General features: G+C 34.1%; 1 protein-coding gene across 1 annotated transcript; it reads right to left on the bottom strand.

Moving 5' to 3' along the window:
* Positions 1-15,140: 15,140 nt before the first annotated feature.
* LOC120210768 lies at positions 15,141-17,173 on the bottom strand. Its single transcript, XM_039209452.1, has 6 exons — positions 16,941-17,173; positions 16,782-16,884; positions 16,652-16,687; positions 16,503-16,606; positions 15,950-16,100; positions 15,141-15,362 (listed from the first exon to the last, which is right to left on the bottom strand). Exons 1-6 carry the CDS (start codon positions 17,171-17,173, stop codon positions 15,141-15,143), a joined length of 849 nt encoding a protein of 282 aa, XP_039065383.1.
* Positions 17,174-19,107: the final 1,934 nt, after the last annotated feature.

Here is a 19,107-nt window from a genome sequence, read left to right as displayed (position 1 = left end):
AGAATAAAAATTATAAAGAGTACGAATATATAATATCACATGTATTTTAGCACATGATATATCTTAAAACATTTTTTTAATGTTCATACACAATCTATTTTTGTAACGTAAACCTCAAAAATTATATAAATTATAAAAAGATAACATCTCTCTTAAATAATTATCTCTCATGATTCCAAATGATAAAGTCAAATATTTGTTTATTGAGAATTTTTATTATATAAGAATTCTTAATTAAATAAATTTAAGTCACCAATAATTTTTAAGTAGAATTACAAAAAAAATCTAATTTAATTAAAATTTGAGTCAATATCTAACATAACATGATATTATAATTACATTTTTTAATTTTAAAGTTGTTTTGATTTACATATCGTTTTTGTTTTCAACAATAACAATTGAATTTTATTAATAAAAATAATGAAATGAATCAAAATTATAAGACACCCAAGCAGAGATAAAATGGGGCAATAGTCACACAAAAAAACTCTTATGAAAACAAAAGGGTAAACTACAAAAATGGTCACTTTCGTTTAAGTTTTATAAACTTTTTCTCATTAAATTCAAAAAAATATAAGATTTGGTCACTTTCGTTTCGTTTTAATTAAGATGTGGTCACTGAAGGTTAACAATCGTTAAATCTTTAACAATTTGCTGACGTGGCACGATAAATATATAAAATTAAAATTATATCATTTCTGCGTAGATAATATTGTATTAAGTTTTGGTCACTTTCCTTTCATATTTGTACACTTTTGGTCACTTACATTATGGTTTATTAAGTTTTGGGTACTTACGTTATCGGTTTATTAAGTTTTGGCCACTTGGAAATGAGGTACTCGGAGGTCGGCACGATGGCGGTGGTGCAACGGATTGTGCAGGCTGCAAGGGTTAATGATGATTCATAGGGATCTAGAATTGGAAAATTGCTTGTTCTTGAGCAAAAAACATAGATTAGAAGTTGAAGATCATGGATGTTGGATTGAGTTCAGTGGATGGATTCACAGATCTAGTTATCGGGTTGTTTGAATCCATTGATTACGTTTCAATGGAGGTGCTTTCTGAAGGGAAAATCACCACAAAGAGAGATATATGGTTATCGATTTATTTAGATCCATTGATTTGTCTTCTTGTTCCTTGTTGAATTTGGCATTATGCAATCTCAATCTTTGGAAATTGAATTTTAGTTTGTATAACTGAGATTACCCAACTTCATTTTATCTCTAAATGCATACCTCTCATTTTTCTCTGAACTTGTTGTGTTGTTATTTGTCATCAGAAGTTGGAAATCTTTCATTATTCTGGAAATGTAGCATGACTCATTGAAAGAAAACAAATGGAGTAGAGATGTCTGAAGAATAAGCAATGAGATGATTAACAATAATGGGGTTGGGAAGAAAATCTATTAAAAATTGATAAATTGAAATGTTGCCCCTAAAATAATTAAATTTACAAAGAGACTCATAATTAATATTTTGTCTAAAGTGTAGGGGAAAATAAAAATTAAACTATTTTATTAACAAGTCACATCATCAAACTTAACGACATTTAACGTCCAAGTGACCAAAAGTGTACAAATATGAAAGGAAAGTGACTAAAACTTAATCCACATATTGTCTACGTGGAAATGATATAATTTTAATTTTATATATTTACCGTACCACATTAGCAAATTGTTAAAGGTTTAATGGTAGTTGGCCTTCAGTGACCACGTCTTAATTAAAACGAAAAGAAAGTGATAAAATCTTAATTAAAACAAAACGAAAATGACCAAATCTTATGTTTTTTTAATTCGGTGAGGAAAAGTTTATATGTAATATCCCAAATTTTGGTCTGGTAATTGGAATGTAGATTTTGAAAGTTTGGAGACTAAAATGTAAAGCTGTAAAAGTTTAAGGACTAAAAATGTAAATTTTCAAAAGTAGATTTTGGATTTGTAAATTAGTAGTTTAGCCGAAGACAATTATTTTAGTGAGTTTCAGAATTTTGATATGGAGTTTGCATAAAAGCATATTAAAGGACAAAGTTCAAGATATTATTCGGATAACCAGATCAAATCGGAAGTTTATAAAAATTTAAAGGAAGGTATATTTGGCTTGGAAAAATATATGTATATATTTTAAACAGTGAATTTAAGTTGGATTGGTGGAATTTGATGATAATTGTACTATAAAGTGAGATAGTGCAATTTAGTGACTAAAATGAAATTTTAAAAAATTGGAGGTTTAAAAAGAAAATTTAGAGATGATAATTTTAAATCTACTTAATAATATTAAAATAGAGATGAATGAGTGGCATGGATATAATTTTGGGAATTCATTAAGGGTAATTTTGACTTTTGGGCTAAAATGAATTTTTAATTCATTTTAAATTAGGTTTTTAAAGAGATATTTTGTGAGAAATTTCAAGAAGTCTTAACTCAACTTCTCCATTCTGCCATGACTCCATAGCCAAAGGTGAGTAAGTTTTTATTTTTCATTTTTGGTCCATTTTAATTAGGAATTGGACTAAAGTGTGAGAAATAAAAATAATCTTTATTAAATTCTCTTTCATTTGGTAGTAAAATTTCATGGTTTCATGCTTGTACTGGGGAGTTTTGAATTTGATGGATGAAGTAAATATATGAATTCAATGAAATAAGGTTGGATTAAGGTGTTAGTGGTGTTGTGGAGTTAGAATCAAGCATGGAAATTGAATAAAACTTATTAGAGTGACTATATAGGGAATTCGACCATATTAAGATTTTATGAATAATCGTTGAATTTTGATATTAAGATGGTTGATATTGATTAGAAATGAGTGTTGGAGAATGATTTACGCTTGAAATCAAATTGAAGACCACTAGGTGAAATATTGCAAAGTTTCGGTCTAAGGGAGGAAATAAAGGGAAAATTTTAGAAAATTCCTAATGGTTTAGATTGAATGTAAGAATATTTTTAGGTGCTTGAAATGATGTTTGGGACCAAATTTGGAACTTTTCTAGGCTTTGAGAACATTTTCACAAGCTTTGATAATTTAAAGGGTTAATGTGCAATTGTGGAAAAATTGAGGTCCTATGCTGAAATTTAGTGTTAGAATATCAAATTGGACTGATTTGAGGGGGTTTACATGTTAGGAATTTAATTGTAAGTGGAAGGAAATTTGGCGGTGAGTTAGTGAAGTCGTTAGGGACATTTTATAAAGTTTAGGAAATTTAAAGGATTTAGATGCAAGCTTTGAAAATTTTGGATGTAATGCTGGAAATTTTAGTTAAAATGTGGGAATATTGAATTAGGATTAAGGTGGAAAGTTTCACAAGATTAAGGGAGAGAAATTAGTTTCGAATATGTGTCGATTATTTTTAGAAAGTTATTTGAATATAAATGAATATTATATTATTAGTTAAAGTACTAATTCGTATTCGGAATTTTTTATGTTGGTAAATTGGTGATATGAAGATCGTGATCGAAAACAAAAACAAATTGAACCAAAAGAAAATGATTAAGTTTGAGGGTGCAAGGAAGATAGTAATTACAGTGCAATGAGGTAACATGTGAGTGTAATTTACTTATTTTATATTCGATATGAGGACGACTTGCGATGAGTCAACCTCGAAGGTTTTCGATTGAAAACAATTTGAATTATTTTATGAAATATCTTTATAATGATTTACTACATGGTTTTTATATGATTTTGAGTTTGAATAATCCAAATTAATTTATTCGGTAGTTTATTTCCTAGCATGCGAATATTTTTGGGTATGAACTGCCCATATATGGTTTTATAAGAATTGTTTTATATTTGATTATATGGATGAATTGTTTTAATATGCAAATGGTATAAGATTTTTAATAAGCCCATTGTATAAGAATGAGGATTAGTGGTACAATGACATGCCATAAGGTGGAGTGTTATCTGATTACTAATATGATCTGGTGCATTTGTGTACATCTGTCTGGCACTAAATATGCATTATGATAGTCATGATGTTTTGACGTCATGAGTTATCATATATGTTTCTAATTTAGTATAGTGATAATGTGTTCTACAGTACCTATCCTTCTATTTAGCACTAAAAGTACTATCTGTTACTAACAGTAGATTTACATATAATACACACACTCGTTATCTAACTCGCATACCATACATTCTCATGAAAATACAATGGGTGATAATTTGATCTGAACAAAAAAGTATCAACTTGAAATGGCTCAATATAGTTGATTATATGGAATTTTTTATAGTAATGTTCTTATTACGAACATCTGTTTTGATAATTATATGTATTTTATTTTAATAACATTTTTTTATAGATCATCTATTTTATCTGTTAAATATTTATTTAAATTATTTGTTGCCTCACTAAGTAGAAAAACTTAGTGTGTGGTTGTTTCACACGTAGGTAAAGGGAAGTCGATAGAGGAATAAGGAGCCATGTAAGACATCATATATTTCGAGATCCAGTTCAGAAAACTAGAATCAGTATGACATCTTTCTAATATTTTTTATATTTCTTAGTTGGCATGTACATATTTATATTTTGATGCTCTGATTCGATATGTCTGAACTATTTTTTTATTTAAACTATATATATATATATATATATATATATATATAATAGTTTATTAAATGGACATTATAAAATATGAAATGTATTTTATTAAATCTTATTTTATTTTAGTTTAAATGAATATTAACTTGACTAGTTATTTTCCTTATTTTATTTATATTAGTTGATTTTTAAAACAAAAAACAAAACTTTTCTGATTTTTGAATAGTATTTGTTTTGTGTGATTGATGTGACATCTTTGACTAATATATGAGTATGTATATGAGTTAAGGGTGTTACATTTATTGATATCAGAGCTACAGGTTTAGCCGATTATCGACCTAAACTAAAGTTATCAATTGTTTAAATTTAGTACATGCTACTAAAATGTCAAAAATAATTGATCTGATCTGGTGTTCATATGTAGGATGTTGCTCCTTAATAATCTAAGTATTTGTGTGCGTGTAGTAATGTCTGAATCCGGAACATCTAGGAGAGTGACTGAACAACAAGAGGTTCCAGAAGGGACTTCTAGTAGTGATGTGAACGCTGAAACCTTTATTCAGTTGGAACAGAGGGGAGTGCTTATTCCTCAGGGAATACATGTACCTGGTCAAGGAACATTTCTTCCGGCTTTAGAAGCTATCTTGCAACGATATCAACCTACTCCTCTACTCCCTCCACCACATGCTCCTCCAGCTCCTCTAATGTATGTTGCAAAAGAATTAAAGAGTTTGGGTTCCCCTGAATTTAAGGGAGAAGTTGATGAAGGTCCAGTGATAGAGGATCTTTGGTTGCATGATGTAAATGTAATATTGGATGGATTACGCTGCTCAACCGTGAGAGATTAGATGGAGTGATGTCTCTACTTTGAGGTTCATCTTAGATGTGGTGGACAAATGCCACGATGCATATCCCTTCAAAGAGAGTGGCTTGGCAATTTTTCTTGGAAGAATTTAAGAACAAGTATATCGACAACCAGTTCATCAGAAAAATAAAGCAGCAATTCCTAAATTTGAAGCAAGCAATCGCACTGTTTATGAGTTCGAATGTGTGGTTCATAGAGGGGTTACGTCTAAGACTGAAATAGTTCATGTTGATATTGGAATTACCTACTTTTCAAGAGACAGTGAATGGAGCCAAATCCTTGGAGATAGTACAAAATGAGAAATTTACCGAGAAGAGATTTCAACCACCTAAAAGACATAAGTCATTTGCACCTGCAACCTAGTCCAAGAGAGACAGAAGTTCCAATTATATACCTCAGAGTAGATCCGAGAACGTTGTTTCCAATCCTAAGGTAGCTACTATTGATAAAAGTAGAGAATCATAGTGACCTGCTTCAGGTGCTACCAGAACAGCTTAGAGGGAGTTTTGGTATTGTGAGGTCTGTAATAGATTTCATTCGAGAGTATGCCAAAGGGATACTGGGGCATGGTTTCATTACGGTGAAACTGGTCATTTTATAAAGGTTTGTCCTTTAATAAATGAGGGACCAGCTCATACAGAGCGATCTGTTATTGTATCACAGAGAGGCAGAGGCAAAGATAGAGCCAAGGACCATCAGAATATGCTTCTAAGCCTGAATTTCGTACACCAACAAAATTATATAATATCAGAACTGATGCAGATCGAGATGATCCATAAATCATTGCATGTACTTTTTATGTTTATGGCAAACATATGTTTGTTTTAATTGTTCCTGATTTTATGCATTCATACATGAGCACTAATGTAACACCCCAACCCGTATCCAACCCGGATACGAATCCGAGGTGTCACATTGACCTTTAAAAACATGTACTTGTATAAAATAGTGAGTAATTTAAAACTTTTATAACATATAAATGACTAATTTACATAAAAGACATTTTCATTATTACAAAACCAATCAGAGCATGTATCTTTCACTTATTATTTACATATAACTATTCGAAACATTTATAAAACGGTTCATAGCTTAAACAATAGATTCTTTTGAAAACATGCCAACTAGAACTTTATAAACAAAAATACATATTATTTACATCTTTTCTGATCTGACCTTTAGTAAGAAGAACTGACCTGTCTTGCTCCACATTGCTCTTTACTCTTCTCGAAACCTACGTGTAAATCACTTACACGCTAAGTCAAAGACTTAGTGAGGCATATAAACATATAAGGTAAACGGTAACTAATAATCATACCTAAACAATTATTACTATCATTTCATACCACTCATACTTTTACATGTAACAATATATGCATACATATATGCATTATCATTCATATCTCTTATCTCATGTTCCTATGATCTCTTATGTCCATATCATATAACATATACCATAACCAATTGCACATATACATATCATGTCGTGTACACTATATATATATACTATCATAAAACACGTACACCCAAGCAATTATATTATCATCTTCATTTCTTTCTTATTTTATCACTATCATTGATTCCTTTTATCATATGATCTTATAAGTTACCATTTGTACAATCAATATCACCCATGAAATTCCACAAGGAAACAAACATATTATCATATCATTTTATTAATATTATTTATTTAATAGCCCATGATACTCATGTGAGAACTAAAGATATGCGAGTACATAGAGGTTGTGCACTAATGCTGTCACCACAGCTCATATAATTGCACCGAAGTGCCACATATAATTGCACCGGAGTGCCGCGTAGAATTGCACCGTAGTGCCATATAATAATTGCACCGGAGTGCCGCATAGAATTACACCGTAGTGCCATATAATAATGTCCATAAGGACCACATATCATTCCTTACGAATCATATACATATACTAGGGATCAAGTATGTGTCTCACCAGACTTCACACATGTTCCAAAGAATACATATATGTCCCGAAGGACCACATATCATTCCTTAAGAATCATATACATATGCCAAGGATCAAGTATGTGTCTCACCAGACTTCACACATGTTCCAAAGAATACATATATGTCCCGAAGGACCACATAGACCCTCGACTCTTGGCATACCAACTATACCCCTAGCTCTCATGACACATAACATGGGCATTATCTTTTATATCCTTTTACATATTCATGTAACCATATCATATATTCATATAAGCTCATGGTTTCCTTCACATATACATGTAATCACGTAGTTCATATCCATTCTCATATGAGTTCATATTCATATAAACATAGGATTCACTTTCACATATCAAATATACTTTCTCTTTCATATAAGTCATGTCTTGTGATCATGTAAACACGTATCACATAAAATAACATGTCCAACATATCACACAACTGATATAATATTCTCATATATTCATGTAGTTTAGTATCACATATCATATGAATCATATAAATCATGTCGCATATACTCATGCATACATAAAATTCACAAATCAAATAACATTTTAAGAGTTACTTATTACCATAGTAACTCCGTCACTGGCTCATTGCAAGCCAATGCTTATTCGATAACATAAGTACAATGAAATTGCACTCACCTGGCCTCACTAGTCCATTCCAATATCTTATCTTCCCTTTTTATCGATATTACTTGTCAATGATTCTGGAACTCATTTAGGCTCTAAATCTACATAATTATACATTTTAAGACAATTATTAGATACCTATACCTTGTAATTTGATACTAGAAACTTAAACGAACTTATTAAACCAATATTTACAATTTTCCTTTAGGGGGGAATCGGTTCCCTCCTGTGGGGGTATCGGTTCCCCCTTGACATTCTGGAATTCTGTCGTTTGAGAGGGTATCGATACCCCTTGAATGGGTACCGATTCCCTCTAACCCAGACATCATTTTTCAGCACGAAAATTACTTCATTTCCTCTCAAACACTCCATATATCATCCCCTTTTTCATTCTTAACTCTAGTACACATACTTAAACCAATCTATATTCATTTATTTCATCTTAAACCTCAAAATCCTATCTTCCATATGTAATTCAATAATTACATCAATTCTGCAATATGTTTCAAATCCAATTCTATTACTCCAAATCTCTTAATTTAACTATTGACAAGTCAAATTCAACTTAAAATTCAACTTATCAACTTTATTTCAAGATTTCATTCAAAAACTCAAAATCTTTAATCTCTCCTAATTCCACCTTCCTTTGTTTTTAAGATGATTTAAGCTTTCCTTAATCTTAGTTATCATCTAATAATCAAAACCCAACCTTAAAATAAACAATTCATTTATAAACAAAGAAACTTACCTTTGGCTCTTGGCTTCCACGTGAAGAAGAAGAAGAAAGGAGAAGAGAACTCTGGAGAATTCTCTCCCTTTCCACGTGTATATAATTCCATTTTTAATTCCTTAAATGATCAAATGACCATTTTACCCTTTATTTCCTTTAATAATTACTAAATAACCTTCATCATATATATATCCAATAATCATTGAACTATTTCATTCTTCTACTTTAGTCATCAAATTCTGAAACTTTACAATTTGGTCACTAACCCATAATTTGGGATGTTACAACTAAGTTAGTTAAAGAGAGAGGAATTCAGCTAGAACCCATTTCTAGTGATATAATAACAACTAATCCTCTAGGCCAAAGTGCTCGGTTGAATCGTATTTATAGAGATTTCCCGTTAATGATTCAAGGAATTAAGTTTCCTACGAATCTGATGGAATTGCCTTGTGAGGAATTTTAGATAATTTTGGGCATGGATTGGATTTTCTCCTTTCATGTCGTAGTGGATTGTCGATTAAAGAGGGTAACTCTAAAAGACTCAGATGGTTCTGAGATTATAGTGGTTGGTGAAAGAATAAATCCAATGTCAAATGTGATCTCAGCGATGTCTGCTAGAAAATTATTATTACAAGGTTGTCAAGCTTTCTTAGCAAATGTAGTAGACACCCAAGTTATAGGAAATAAATTAGAGAATATTCCAACTATTCAGGAGTATCCAGATGTATTCCAGATGAGTTACCAGGGTTACCACCAGATCGAGAAGTGGAATTTAAAATAGAGGGAATTAAAAGCTCAATTGTAAGAATTGTTAGATCGGTGTTTTATAAGACCAAGTGCATCACCATGGGGTGCACCTGTATTATTTATGAAAAAATGACATTTATATACGATTATGCATAGATTATCGTCAACTGAATAAGGTAACAGTTAAGAACAAATTCATCTTCCAAGGATCGATGATCTTTTTGATCAGTTGAAAGGCACATCGATATTCTCTCATATCGATCTTCGATCAGGTTATCATCAGTAACAGTTAAAGATTAAAGAGGAAAATATTTCTAAAACAACTTTCAGGACTCGATATGGCCATTATGAGTTCGTGGTGATGCCGTTTGGATTAACTAATATTCTTGCAGCGTTTATGGATTTGATGAATCGAGTGTTTCAACCATATTTGGACCAATTCGTAGTTATGTTCATCGATGATATTTTAGTCTACTCTAAGACAAGAGAAGACCATGATGCTTATCTTTGCATTGTTCTTTAGACACTTTGGGATAAAAAGCTTTATGCCAAATTTTTAAAGTGTTAATGAGGGTTTAAAAACACTTCTTAAGACTAGAAATATCTGAAAATTGGGTTGGAACCATCTAGTTTCTTAAACCCTTCTAAAACTCTTTCTTGAAAACTATGTTAAAATGGGTGGTTTCAGAGCTTGAAAGAAATATCAGGGAGTTTGAATTCATTTCTTACCTTGATGTTGCTGAAAAATGCCTGAAGGGAACTAAAGCTCTCACCTTTGCTTAGAGAGTTGATGAAGAAGGTGAATAAAAGATACGAAGTTTGGGAGAGAAGACAAAGATGTAGAAAAGAGAGAGGCAAAAAAATCAAACGTGAGACCACTCTTCATAAATGGTTTTCAACTTTTGAAATCCTCAATGGTGGAGTTGCTCTTTTAGTCCTCCTAATTTTGGTTGCAAACTAAAAACACCTTTTTTAATATCTATTGGGCTTATCTCAAGCCCAAATCCTCTTTAATTTTGGTCAAGGCTTTCTACAATCTAAGGAATGAAAAGTCTCATCTCGGGTTAGCCCAATACTTCTAACCTAGGATTCGGGGCATTACAACTCTCCCCTCATAGAAAGAAAATTCGTCCTCAAAATTTACCTGAGTAGAAAAGGTAAAGGTACTGAAGCTGCATATCCTCATCGGTTTCCCATATCGCTTCCTCAATGCCATGGTTCCTCCATAATACTTTCACCAAATGAATCCTCTTGTTTCTTAACTCTTTAACTTCTCTCGCCAAGATTCTGACTAATTTTTCTGAATAGGTCATATATGAGCTAACCTCAATCTGTTCTAAGGGTATGACATGCAAAGGGTCAGAGAGGTATCTCCTGAGCATAGAAACATAGAACACGTTGTTAATGCACTCAAACTCTGGTGGTAAAATAGTTTGTAGGCCACTGGTCTAACTCTATCGAGTACCTCATAAGGCCCTATAAAGCGAGGGGTCAACTTGCCCTTACGCCCGAAGCAGAGCATTTCCTTCCATGGGGAAACTTTGAGGAACATTTTGTCCCCTACTATGAACTCAATGTTCTTACGCTTCAAGTTTGCGTAAGATCTCTGCCTATCTGAAGCCTTCTTAAGTCGGTTCTAAATCAATCAAACATTCACCTCAGTCTCTCTAATTAAGTATGGGCCTACAATATTACCCTCACTGAGCTCAATCCAAGAAAGCGAAGTTCTACACTTATGGCCATATAGGGCCTCATACGAATCTATCTGAATACTCGATTTGAAACTCTTGTTGTAAGAAAACTCTATTAATGGAAAGTGGTCCTCTCAACTACCCTCTAGATCAATGATAGTACACATGAGCATGTCCTTGAGAATCTTGATAACTCGTTCTAACTGACCATCTGTCTGAGGATGGAAAGTTGTGTTAAAGTGTAGTTGGGTGCCTACGGACTCATTAAGAGCTTCCTACAAGAAAGAAGTGAAACGAGGATCCATGTATGAAATGATGGAAGTCGATACACCGTGTAACATCACTATCTCACATATATACAACTGAGCTAACCTATCTAAAGTATAGTCAATCCTAACTGGGAGAAAGTGAGTTGATTTGGTTAGGCGATTTATTATAACCGAAACTACGTTGCGTCTCTGTCTGGTCATTGGTAAGCCGATCACAAAGTTTATGGTCACCCTGTCTCATTTCCACTGAAGATTTTAAATGCGATAAAGCAAACCTGAAGGAACCTAGTGTTCCGCCTTAACCTGCTGACACTCTAGACATATAGCGACAAACTCCGATACTTCATTTTTCATGCCCGACCAATAGAACTATCTGTAAATCTCCTAGTACATTTTGTTACTGTTTGGGTGTACGGAGAATAGAATGTAGTGTGCTTTGTGGAGAATCTTAATGCACAATTGAGCAGCTACGTGTAATATCCAAAAAACTGGGCTAATGGCCAAAGTGTAAGATTTTAAAATTTTATAGTCAATGTAGATAAATTAAAAAGTTTAGGGATTTATTTGTAATATTTTTGTGAAAGATTATTTAGCAAAGATTAAAAGAGAAGGGGCATTTTGGTCTTTTTATAATTAATTAATTTAAAATTTGGTTAGTGGTGTATTATATACACGTGGAAGGAAATGAAGATTTACAGAAAAATCTAGAATCCTTTTTCATCCTTTCTTTCTTCTTCCACCATGAGTTCCTGCCTAAGGTGAGTATGTATACTGTTGATTTTTCCTTTCATTTTTTTAAGTTGGTTTTGATTCTATGAGTATTAGGAAAGCTTAAGAAAGTTTAAAGAGAAGTAGAAACTAAAAGATTTACAAGTTGTGAGAGATTAAGTAAAAAGGGTTTTTGAGTGAATTGTTGAGAAAGAGTTAGTAAATGAATTTTGAAGTGAAATTTAACTTGTCATAAGTTGAAGTAAGAAATCTAAATTATTAGATATGGATTTGAGATATGATGATTATTTGGTATGATTTTAGGTTCCAAGTGTTCTAGTGAGATTTGGATGTTAAAATGTGTTAAAGTGTTATAAGTTGATTGGGATAAGTGTAGTTGAGTTTAAAGGTTTAAAAGGAGAATAAAGTGAGGAATTTAGTAAAGTTTTGGAAAATTTTCGGGTTGAAAAGAGAGAGTTTTGGGCTAGGGCTATCAATACTGGATGAAAAATACTTATACTTCAAAGCAAAAATAGGTGATATTTGGGTTTGGGTATCGATACCATATGGTGAAATTGTACGAATCAGTAGTATAGTATAAATACTAAAGGAGTAGCATCGATACCAAATGTATCAATAATAGTGTAAAGGTATCAGTACCATTATCAAAGATGAAATCCTAAAATCTAGAAGGGTATCGATACTGAAGTAAAGTATCGATACCACAGTAAGGAAGTATCGGTAATGTATCTAGGGTGTCGATACTAATCAGAATGAAATTGTGAAATAAGTGATTCGTTTAACTTATGTTATTAAGGATTGATTATAATGATTCGAATTTCGATAATTATACCAATCGCATTATTGTGTAGATATCGAACAAAAGCCAATTCCGGACGAATCAAATATATAAGATTGATCAAGAGATAGATAAGAGTTATAGGTATTGGTTTGACTAAGTGAAACCAAGATGAGTGCATATTACTATAATATAAGGTGATATGGGAAATAAGACTTGCGATGAGTCTATTTCCAATGTTTTGGTTTCATGATTTTATGAATACTAGTATGTTGTTAATATGGGTTCTATGTGTACATGAATATAAGCATAGTTTGATCTCTGTTATTATATGAGCATGTATTGTTTATATTCTCTGCTATATGATATTCACATATGTGATTACATGAGAATATGATATAAACTATGTGGAATTGATCTAAGTGATTATATGAACATATGATATAAACTATGTGACAAGGATATATGTGTTACATGTTATCCTACGTGTTACATGATTTATGTGATTACATGAAAATGTAATATAAGTTATATGGCCATGATCTATGTGATACAAGCTATGTAAAATGTGTAAATGGTAAAGCCCATAAGTATGTGATATGAGAGCTAAAGGTATAATTGACATGTCAAAAGTTGAGGGTTCTACGCGGTCATTCGAGACAATTCTACGTGGTCCTTTGGAACATTTCTACGTGGTCATTCGGGATAATACTATGTGGTCCTTCGGGATATTTCTATGTAGAACTTCGGTGTAATTTATACGAGCTGTGGAGACAGTATTTGTGCACAACCTCAATGCACTCACATATCTTAAGTTCTCAATAGTGTACCATGGGCTACTAAAAGAAAAGATATAAATAAACAGTGAATGAAAATGATATTGATGATGATGATATGTAAATGTAGACATATATGCTTTTGTTATATGATATGTTCCATTATTTCTTCATATGATTTTATGAAATGCTTAGAATATGTTTAAGTGTTTTAAGATTTTATTACGCCCTTTATATGCCTCACTAAGTCAATGACTTAGTGTGTGAGTGTTTCACACGTAGGTTCAGAGAAGCAAGAAGAGAAAAACTAAGCAAGTCAGGACATCATCTCCTTTTAGAAGACTAGATTAGAAACAAATTAAATCTTATGTATTTTGTTATACTGAATATGGTTGACATGTAATTAAAGGTTTGAATCGTATATACTCTGATCGATTTTGTAAACAAAACTTATTGTATATATGTAAATTATGAAGTTATAATTTCAAATTGAGTTTAAACTTTCGTTAGTTACTTTTGAATAAGGGTTCCACTATTTTTTAAATACAATAAAAATTTAAATTTTCAACTTTATTTTAAAAGTAAATGATTTGAAAAGTCAATGTGACATCTCGAATTCGTATCCGGGTTGGATACGGGTATGGGGTGTTACACTACGGGTACATACAACCAACCCCCAAAATATATCACATCTCCATCTTGAATCTCAAAACCTGAGGCCTCGTTCTAGCAAACCTGCTCAATCCGACTTCTTAACTAGTCATCTAAACTCTGTAGCCTCTTGAATTCACCTACCAACTCTGGCTCGACTCGTAACTTGGCTAGCAAACCATCATCACTAGATAAACTCAAATGTGCTAAGATAGCTCACAACTCAGTCATTGATTATAATCTATCACACAGTCGTAGTCCTTAACCAACTCAACCTATTTGCGATATTTTAGGTTTAACTATTTCTGAGTGAGAAGATACTTGAGACTCTTGTGATCGGTGAATATATGACACTTCTCCCCAAAAAGATAGTGTTACCAAGTCTTCAAAATGAACACTACTACTGCTAGTTCAAGGTCATGGGTAGGGTAATTGCGCTCATAAGGCTTAAGCTGATGGGACGTATAAGCTACACATTTACCCTCTTGCATCAAGACGCATCCAAGTCTATTTAAAGAAACACAACTAAAAATTGTAAAGTCCTTACCCGAAACTTGTTGGGTCAACACTGGGCTTGGGTCAATATGACCTTTAACTGCTCAAAGCTCTCATGGCGTCTTTCATCCCAAACAAAGGGGACTCCATTCTAAAGTAATTTGGTTAATGGGGCTGCTATCATCGAGAAACCCGAAACAAACCGATGATAGTACCCGACTAACCCAAGGAAATTGCGCACCTCAGACACATTCTTAGGGGGCTCTCACTCAATAATAGCCTGAATTTTCTGAGGGTCGACTCTGATGCCTTCGGATAAAACGACATGACCCAAGAATGCCACCTCTGATAGCCAAAACTCGTACTTCCTGAATTTGGCATAAAATTGTCTGTCTTTGAGGGTCTGGAGAACAATACAGAGATGTTGATTATGCTCGTCTTCCGATTCGGAGTACACTAGGATGTCTTCTATAAACACCACCACAAACTAGTCCAAGAATGGGTGGAAAACACAATTAATTAGGTTTATGAATACCGTCGGGGTGTTGATGAGTCCAAACCCATCACTAATAACTCATAATGATCGTACCTCATTCTAAAAGCTGTCTTCGATACATCCTTGTCCTTGACTTTCAAATGATAATAGCTTGATCGTATATCAATCTTTTAGAAGACACATGCCCCTCTGAGATGGTCGAAGAGGTCGTCTATCCTGAGGAATGGGTAACGATTCTTGATGGTTAAGTTATTTAACTACCCGTAGTCGATGCACAACCTCATCGACCCATCTTTCTTCTTAACGAATAGAACCGACGCTCTCCAAGGAGAGATGCTTGGTCGGATGAAATCCTTATCTAGTAACTCATAAATCTAAGCTTTTAACTCATTTAGTTCAGTTAGTGTCATGCAATAGGGAGCAATGGACACCGGGGATAAACCTGACATTACTTCAATATTGAACTCCAATTCATGCTCGGGTGGCAAACCCGACAACTCTTCTGGAAACACATCGAGGAAATCCTGCACTGATCGGATATCCTCGAGTGTACGTACTGAGATTCAAGTGTCGACTACGTAAGCCAAGAAGGCCTTATACCCATTGTCAAACATCATTTGGGCTTGCACAGCTGATACAATCCTCGTTTGATGCGATCTCTCACTGGTCATCACCAACTTGGTTTCATCGACGGCTTTGAGCTTAAGCCGCCAAGCTTTGCACCTCAAACTGGCATTATGCTCGGTTAACCAATTAATCCCTAAGATTAAGTCAAACTCCTTGAAGGGTAACTCTATCAAGTCTGTTAAAAAGGTTTAATCTCGAATCCTCACTAGGCTTTGTCTGAAAATTTTGTCCACTAGGATGTATAAACCTAGTGGGCTAGAGACTCGAACACCTAACTCTAGGTTCTCTGCATGGATTTCTATTTCTTTAACTAAGTCAGAGAAGATGTAAGAATAAGTGGAATCGAGGTCAATCAATGCAACAATTATTAAAGAAAATACCATAAAGGTACCTTATATAACATTTTCCATATCACAATCCTCCATGGCTCGCACTGCATACTATCGAGAGGCTACTCTCGGCCCGGGCCCAACCTCTGATCTAGTCGTCCCATGACTCTGCTACCCAGATGCAGTGCCACCTCCTCTAGCTAGCATCGGTCTCTCTGCACTAATGGTGTTGATCGCTAAGTGGATTCTGATGTTATGCCCTGAGCTCTTGGGCAGTCTCTGGAAAAATAGTCCATGGAGCCGCAACTATAACAACCTCCATACCCCAGCTGACATGTCTCTGTGTGCCTTTTTCTGCACCTAAAACATAGGGTAAAAGTGAACCCTTTAGTTGGCTCACTAGCAACACCCCCAAAAGCTAAGTTCAATAGACTCCTCCTCGAATCATACTTGCCTCTGTGAATTGAACTCTGCCCAATCTTCTAGGATTGTACTGTCGGGGGTCTCGATGAACCCTGACTATCTCTGCCCTCTTGGTCGGGGCCTGCGATGCCTCACTGAATCAATGGCTCTCATGACCTATCATGTAGCCTTATTGGACTGCCTAGTCTACCTATATAGGGCTCTCTCAACTGCTTTCGCTTGGTGGGATAATTGAGCAAAAACTCTAGGAGGATTTGCTACAAGGTGAGTCAAAATATCACCCCAAAAGCCCTCTCTAAACCAATAACAACGACGTTCTTCAGTCGGGATCAGCTCCGTTGCATACTTATTAAGTCGAAGAAACTCTCTCTCGTACTCCACCACTGAGCGGTCATCGTGAGTCAAGTGTAGAAACTTCTCCATTAGGTCATCAACATGAATCTGTCTGATGTACTTCTCTCTTAACTGTGTGAAAAACTATTCCCATGTAGGACTCTCTGACTCCATCGCCAACTTTACAGTCTCTCACCACTCTATCACGTCACCCTTAAGAAAGGAGGTGACATACTATAAGTTATCCACTAGGGTGAGATTCAACTGTCTGAGGGTACAAAGCTTCTCTCTGAGCCACTGATCCGCTGCGATAGGATCATCATCGTCAGAAACGAAGAACTCAGTGGTCTTATATCATCAGAGTCGCTCTATTGGGGACTCTTGGGGAATGGGCACTGGCTGAACTAGGGAGTGACCTAGCTATTTGCCTAAGTACGGAGGTGAGGTCCCTGAAGAAGGTAGCCTCCTCGATCCCCATATTTGTTAGGTCCTGATGGTCGTAGGTATTCGGGACAAATCCCTCACGGATATTGGGTGGTGGTGAGGCATAACTCTCGTATTTGCCATCCTGGCTATAATCTGGGTCATTTACTGTAGAGTTTATATGAAATTAAAAAAAGGGTTTATTATCATCATTTCAGTCATTTAAATACTCTAAACTCTCTCTAGAGGCATGTACATATAAATACATTGATTGACTCTAACCCACTGGTCCTAGAAACGACTAAAACTGGACGTTTTAATACCACTAAATGTAATACCCTAGTTCAGTTAGATCCGAAGATCCATAGATTACAATGTTAAACGAGACTACCGAAATAGTGACCCAAAAATTTTCTTTTAAAACTACCTGTAAACCTTTGAATTTAGACATCCATAATGTAATATAAAAACATATTAATAAACTAGGTTTACAAATAATATAGAGCTCCCAAAATACATCCACAAAAATAATACAAAATATTAAGTTCCAAAAAGAGTTACGATTGAAAACATAATACGGTTCCATAACAGTACATGCCCTCTAAAGATGACTCAAGACGTACTCTGAAAGGTCTTTGGAAATCTGAATTTGCTACACTGAAATACCTAATGAATATAACTCCCCATGACTTGCTCCCTAAGAACCTAGGCACGGAAACACATTCTGAACGATGATGTTATGAGCTCAATGCCTCACTAAAAACTGTACTATATTATATGCATTCACTAAATGAAATGAAAAGTGGCACATGTTTTAGTATACAACTACTGGACAACTAATCTATGGTTGACATCATGGTACGGTTGAGGGATTCTACATCTAGGAGCTCATGCACCCCTCTAGAATTGTTAAAGCATCACCAGGTACTCCTGGGGTGAGATCCAAAATTCTGCATCGGAACGTACACCCACCAACTTAATCCACCGAGTCTTAAGACATCTGGCACCTAGTCGACTACTGTAGTGTCGTGGAACTGACTTGGGTCCACTGACTCTCGTATTTCTACTAAAAGAAACTCGAGTGTCTTGATTATTTCCAAGCGTCAAACAAGGCTAATTTTATATAAACCTAGCTATTTTTGTTTTTACTGTTATAATATTAATTATTGTTCTCGTTTGAAGTCTTATTTGAGGATATATTGAAGTGTTGGGGTACCTCAAGTTAAATTCCCTTAAAAATTGGCTTTTTTGTCCAAAACAGACTAAAAGTATCGGTACTAGCCCAAGAGTATCGATACTCCTGCAAAAGTTTTGATACTTCATGTAAGTATCGATACTTTAAAGCAATCTATAATGCCCAATTTCGATACTTTATGGGAGTTTCAAAACTATGACCCAAAGTATCGATACTCTTGAAAGAGTATCAATACTCTTGCCTAGAAACTCACAATTTTGCCTATGAAGAAGAACAAGTTTCGATACTATCCCTTTAGTATTAGAACTCAACCCGTATAGAGCATAAAATAGGTGCAAAAACTCATATTCTACTATCCTAAAGACCTTAGTGAGGTCCCCAAACATTATTAATATTTTATGAAGAT

Source organism: Hibiscus syriacus, unplaced genomic scaffold (assembly GCF_006381635.1).
Source record: "Hibiscus syriacus cultivar Baekdansim isolate YM2019G1 unplaced genomic scaffold, ASM638163v2 tig00109926_pilon, whole genome shotgun sequence".
NCBI classification, from domain to species: Eukaryota; Viridiplantae; Streptophyta; class Magnoliopsida; order Malvales; family Malvaceae; genus Hibiscus; species Hibiscus syriacus.
Note: the sequence above shows the minus strand (reverse complement) of the source record. Positions and strands in the feature narration are given on the sequence as shown.

Coding starts and splice junctions, on each gene's coding strand:
- LOC120210768 (XM_039209452.1), bottom strand. CDS start 17,173: ATGGAGAAGTTTCTACACTTGACTCACGATGACCGCTCAGTGGTGGAG. Junction 16,688..16,781: donor GCAGAGTTCAATTCACAGAG/GCAAGTATGATT, acceptor CCTATGTTTTAG/GTGCAGAAAAAGGCACACAG. Junction 16,607..16,651: donor ACAGAGACATGTCAGCTGGG/GTATGGAGGTTG, acceptor CTATTTTTCCAG/AGACTGCCCAAGAGCTCAGG.